General features: G+C 54.2%; 2 protein-coding genes across 2 annotated transcripts; both read left to right on the forward strand.

Annotated features, from left to right (window-relative positions):
- The first annotated feature begins 1,519 nt into the window (after positions 1-1,519).
- Positions 1,520-3,372, forward strand: M421DRAFT_260449 (p53-like transcription factor). Its single transcript, XM_033588687.1, has 2 exons — positions 1,520-1,740; positions 1,814-3,372. The coding sequence occupies exons 1-2, from the start codon at positions 1,715-1,717 to the stop codon at positions 3,324-3,326; spliced, it is 1,539 nt and encodes a 512-aa protein (XP_033445430.1). The 5' UTR covers positions 1,520-1,714; the 3' UTR covers positions 3,327-3,372.
- Positions 3,373-4,791: 1,419 nt separating this feature from the next.
- On the forward strand, positions 4,792-5,759 carry M421DRAFT_70516 (P-loop containing nucleoside triphosphate hydrolase protein; the record flags this gene model as incomplete). The annotated part of the gene is made up of 2 exons (XM_033596715.1): positions 4,792-4,995; positions 5,079-5,759. 2 exons carry the CDS (start codon positions 4,792-4,794, stop codon positions 5,757-5,759), a joined length of 885 nt encoding a protein of 294 aa, XP_033445431.1.
- Between the last annotated feature and the right edge of the window lie 241 nt (positions 5,760-6,000).

The following is a 6,000-nucleotide window of genomic DNA, read 5'->3' on the forward strand; positions in this document are numbered from 1 at the left end:
CATATCGACGTGCATAACAGGATCGAGCGCGCAGATCATTTCATCCATCGCATCTTTCCTTCGATTTTACGTTCAGAGCTACTTGTCAACATCATCAACAACGTCTCTGTTACCTCCAGTAACTCGGACAGCCGCAGGTTATCAAGTCGTACCCCTGCACCAGCTATATCACCCCTCAGGCGGACCAGCAGCAGCATTGGACGAGGCTGCGACGACCATCACCAATCTCGCTTCCGTCTTTCACTCCACCTCGAATCAGCCTTTGAGAGCTTGCCTCGAAATCGCCGCTTCAATCTGCAGCGCAAATCGAGCGCCACAACAACCTAACAGAATTGAGCGAAGTGACCATTCGTCGCTCACCAGTACGGCTGTAAGTTATCATTCATTTGCACACCGAGATACAGTGCCATTATAATTAGCTGCTGTTTTTAATATGGTTACGAGTATTCTGACAATTGAGCAGCGCTATCTTCACTGGGTCGTTCTCTCAAAATGCAGTCAAGTAAGTGAGCAAGTTTTGTTTTGTATTTTGCGCGCTCTCGAGAGCAAAAAGTCTCCACTTTTCGCCCATCCAAGCGCTGCACCCTCCAGCCATGAACTGGCTGGCGCCTTTCTCCGCATTCTTATCCTGCATTCCGCCCGCGCCTCTTTCTTATGCTGGTCAACAACACAGCCAACATGCGCGTTCTGCTTAGTACTTGTCTATTGCTACACGCTGTGGGTCCTCCTATTTCGATTCCTGCAGCTTCTGAAGTGGGCTCTCGCACACTTCTTCTAGCCTAACTGCGGAGCCACCTGTACAACCAACACCCCACGCGCGTATGCTTCTCTGTGCTCAACCGCTTGCCGGCGCACGCTTTTTGCATTTGTCGCCAGCATCGTTCTACAACACCACCATCACGGTCGAAGAATGATTGGCTAATCGCAGGACGAGCAGTACTCCACCCTCCGTTGCCAATGGCACAAGACAACCATTTCTCTACAGACGAAGGATGCATCGACCAGATTGGCTCTCATGCACATCATAACTCTTTCGCAGCTGGTGTACCCGATCAGCTAAGGCGCGACGGGGCCCTAGCTCATACAGCGACCGGTATGCTTTCCAGCGCGATTACAAGCCGTTACGGTGCACCCCGTCCCGACGCAACGTAAGTAGCCTCTCTCATTGGTCTCCTTCTTCCCGGTCTGGCATGCAGGCTCCGTAGTGCTGCCTGCCGACCCCAGCTTGCATCCTCGACGCCTCTTTGCCTGATGCTGGCGGACCCCTAGCCCCCAAAGAAAACACGTCGACGATACCTTCCATCATACCTGCCGTCGCACACATATCGGATGCATGACACACCTAGCTCTCCCAGCAGGCCGGTCTGTCACGTATGATCACACGACAAGCCCAGTGGGTCTGCCATACCATCCCTGGTCAACTTGACAACTTATACCGTGTCACCCTACACTTGGTTACACATTGCTGTCGCTCGCATCAGTTGGACCGATTAGCATTGTTTTGCTGGGCTTACTGACTGCCAACAGTTACCAATCCGGTGTTGCTCTCTCCGATTCAGGGTCTGGGTCCATCTCAACCTCGCCCAGCTCCAACGCCTCGTCGGCGCTAGCTTACACCTACTCATCTTTTTCTCCGACTGTGGCCACAACCTACTCGAACCAGTACCCTGTGGCAAACAACTACAGCAGTTTCCCTGGTGTCGGTTACGGTAACATGTCGACTCGACGGATGTCCTCCATGTAGGTAGCCGTTGTGGCGCGTTCGTGCGCGACAAACCTAATGTGTATGCATGACAGCTGACAGCAACAATAGAACTGATGCTTCATCGTCGGCAATGTTACCACCGACACGATCACCAGGGTTGAGCAACCCTGTATCACCGCCCATGGGTGTGTCGGCTCGGGACAACTATACAACAACGTCGTCTGGCCTGCACAGACACCCTCATACCCTTTCGCCTCGTCACTCTGATCTCTCTCGCTACAACTCTCTACCCGATACGCCCAGGAGTGTGCTATCAACCACCATGCCTTTGGCATACAGTAACTATTCGAGCTCCCTTTATCCAAGCCCTGGCCAAACGTCAGACTCCCCACCTTTTCATGCCCAAGAGACGTACGGAACCATTACATGCGAAGGTACCACAGTTGTTCCAACGCTCGACGCGAAGATTGAGAAAGGGTTCTTCTACTCCGGGGATCGGGTCTGGACATGCTACCGCAGGAACTACTTCGCTGTCAATGTCTCCTACGCTCTCAGCCCATGGATCTCGAACTCCCGCCTGTACCTTGATCAAGGGAACGGCAAACAACCAGAGCAAATACAATCGATGGCCGTTTCGCTCGCCGCAGCTGTTGACGGTACGGCTGGAAAAACCATCGAGCTTATTCAGCACACTCCAAAGCGCGACAAGGGCCCGCAGCTGTCCATGAAGAAGGAGCTACTTGCACCGACGCCGCCTGGAAAAAGCCTTGAGCACGGTGGATATGGGCTCAACAGTTTCCACCAGTCGTCAAGCGTCCCAGGCCCACAGTTGCCCCTGCAGAACGAGAGCGATTCATCACAGCAATATTCGCCCACCAGTCATGGCAGCAGCAGTTACCAGCATGCTTTCGAACGCATTCAATTCAAGTCAGCAACCGCGAACAACGGCAAGCGTAGAGCCCAGCAGCAGTACTATCATCTAATTGTCGAACTCTGGGCCAACATTCAGAATCCACGAGATAATGAACCGAAGTGGGTGAAGGTCGCCGCCCGCTCGTCCCACCCTGTGGTCGTTCGTGGAAGATCGCCAAGTCACTACCAACACGAGGGCCCCCACAACGCCGGTACAAGCCGAGGTGCTGGCGGGTCAGGTCTCGGCGGGCCTGGACATCATGGCTTGGGATCAAACGGTGCACGAGCTTTCGGTTCATACAGCAACGGTCTATCGAACGGTAGTGCAACAATGGGTGGTAATATGTACCGTGGAACCACCTACTCATTAGATCCGAGTCCGATCGGCAGCCATTCCGTAAGCTCTGCCAGCTCTCTAAGCGGTGGTCCACACGAGGGCCTCGTTGGCGATCAACACATGGTCGACTCGGATGACACCAAGATGAACGACGCCCCCCAAGATTACTCCTACTATCCTGCACCCCTGTACGAGAGCATCCCATCCAAGATCGAATGTTCGCTGCCACTGCTACCGCGTATCGTCAAAGAGGAGTATCCAGGTCCTGCAGCACTGGCTGCCGGTTGGCAGAACGGCGGCTGTGGGCGGTTCCAGGGCATGGAGACTAGCCGCGGGTACTACCCAGATGTGCATGCTCACGCTGGATACTGAGCTACTGCACGCTCAAGTCCACCCTCAGTCTCCTTCGCTGGCTGCGCACGAAGTCACATCGGTACTCGAGTCTACAGACTTCCTCTCTCACTCATGGTGCCACCCACTGCCATCCACTACCACCCCCTCCTACGACTTCGCAATCGGCCACTCCCGAAGCCAGTTCGAAGGCTTTATACCGACAGCGACTCAAAATAGTATGCCAGGTGCATACCCGACCTCGACCTCGAGCACACAACACAGTGCCACTGAACATACATTCGCGCGGCCTTTTGTCTTGAAATTCGGCGTCACGTTCCTTGGTATCTTTTCTCATCCTCCTTGTCCTAATATTTTTAATCCTGCACCTAGCACTACCGTCATGACACGATTGAACGATGCGCATTAGCGAACGTTCCCTTTGCTTTTTTCTTCGTCTTTCGGTGCAGTTTCCTTTTGGCGTTTCAATATCACGATATTGCTTTTGGCGCGATACAACACTGGTGTTAGTACAGGCGCAGGAAAATTGTCACGAGTTACGGACGCATTGCACATGGAGCTTGTGGGTAAAACTGGTACAGGCCGATGTTCATACCCACCCTCTCCTATGTACTGTCACCAATGAGGTCGCACTACCTGCTGGTGACAGTGGTCACAGTTTTATGAGTAATGGGTGATGACCATGGCATCTCTTTCGAAATGATCATGGGAGTACGGACTATAGGCGGGCAGGGAGCACAAGCGTGGTGGCGGAGCAAATGTGGCTAACGATGGTGGCCCTTGTCAATTGTATGAATATATAGCCTTGAAAAGCTTCTGATAGTTGCGAATGCAGGCGGCCCTTCTTGTTTACTCGCACCTGCTATATTCACACTTGTCGCGCTGTCCGTGTGCCTTTCACAACTTCAATCTTGCCACGAGTCATGCCCCACCACACCTCCACCCATGCGTCCTTCTGTCTCGTTCCTCGCAGGTCGATGCACACTACTGCACGGCCGGTCAGAGCCTGATCGCTCACCGCCTCGCCCTCAACAACTGCCACATGACATGCTCCTTGTTTCTTCTTCACAACGAAGAGATGAGCTCTCACTTCTTGAGATGAGGTGCAAGGAAGCTCAACGGTGTCTGGCTAGCGGCGGGGAAGCATGAAAGCGGCGGCGGCGGGCCTGGCCTCGGCTTTGAGCGCCTAGCGGCACAGCAGAGTTTCCCACTTTCGCTCTGCCACGCGTGCGATCAGTCCAAGCGCTGCAACGGAAGATGCGGGCCCGGCGAACACTTTGTCACGTCATCAACCGAGCGCCAACACGCGTGCCCCTGTCAAATATTCCAGCCTTTAGGGCCTTCAAATACACGAAACTCACCGCCAGAACTGCGCGCATCTCCTTCGCCTGCGCAATTATACGGATAGAGCTGCGCTACTGCGAGCGCCCGCCCGAGCACCTGGATTGAGAAAGAGAGGGACTGCTTGTCTGGATACCGCGGCAACATGGCCTGGTACGATCAGGATAGCTGGCTGACCCAGGCACTGTCACCGAAGCTGTCGACGATTGTGATCACGTTTGCGATCGCCCTTGTTCTGCCTATTCTGCTGCATTCTTTCCTGTACAGGAAGGCGGCTGCCTCGACAGGACTGCCCACGTTTTTGCTCGCAGGGCCAAGTGGAGGGGGAAAGACTGCGTTCACGACTCTGGTACGTCGCTGCTGAACCTGCAATACGCACGCAATACAGGCGCGGCCGGTGCCTGGAGCAATGCAATGCTAATATGGCTATAGACTGAGCGCGGCACCGTCGTCACCACCCACACCTCCATCGCCCCTCTACAGATCGAAGCACTGCTCCCCGACCCTCACGTTCCCGCCTCCTCGCACTACCGCTCCCCCGGCGACCCAGCTTTTGAGCGCTCACGCCGCTTCATCATCATCGACACGCCCGGTCACGGCAAGCTCCGTAACTACGCTACCTCCGCCCTCGCGGCTCCTAAGAATGTCTGCGGCATTGTCTTCGTGGTCGACGCCGCTGCCATCGACGAGGAAGCTGGTCTGAACGAGGCTGCAGAGTATCTGCACGATGTACTACTCAGTCTGCAAAAGAGACACACCAACGCGAAGACAAGCAAGGGACCCAAGGACATCCCTGTGCTGATTGCGGCAAACAAGATGGACCTGTTCACTGCCCTGCCGGCGAGTGCGATCAAGAGCAAGCTGGAAAAGGCAATCGGTGCAGTCAGGAATAATAGGGCGAAGGCGTTGCGGGATGCTGGGTCTAAGCTGACTGGTGAAGACGATGTTGATGAGGAGAAGGAGTGGCTTGGCGAGGGCGGAGAGGGCAGCTTTGAGTTTGACCAGATGAGACAGGTTGGTACGAATATTGATGTTGTTGGTGGCAATGTTAGCCAAGGCAAGAATGTTGGTGATGTTGCGGGATGGTGGGCGTGGATGGGCGAGCACTTGTAATGATAGACGGCCAGCAGCTGGCATATTGTGCTACGGAAAAGGTCGATACTCAACTTCGATGTACTTGATAAACAGTGAGTAGACTACACTATGCGAAGTCTTCAGACTTTTCTGACGATTGCACAATTTATAATTTCTCAGCGTCCTTTCGGCCTCAGGCATTTCCGTTTGGCTCCTTCCTCCCCAGTGTGGTGTATCATACCTCGAAATTCTGCCCCACCGAATCATCATGAGGCTCTAC

The sequence above is a fragment of the Didymella exigua genome, assembly GCF_010094145.1.
Source record: "Didymella exigua CBS 183.55 unplaced genomic scaffold M421scaffold_31, whole genome shotgun sequence".
NCBI lineage: Eukaryota > Fungi > Ascomycota > Dothideomycetes > Pleosporales > Didymellaceae > Didymella > Didymella exigua.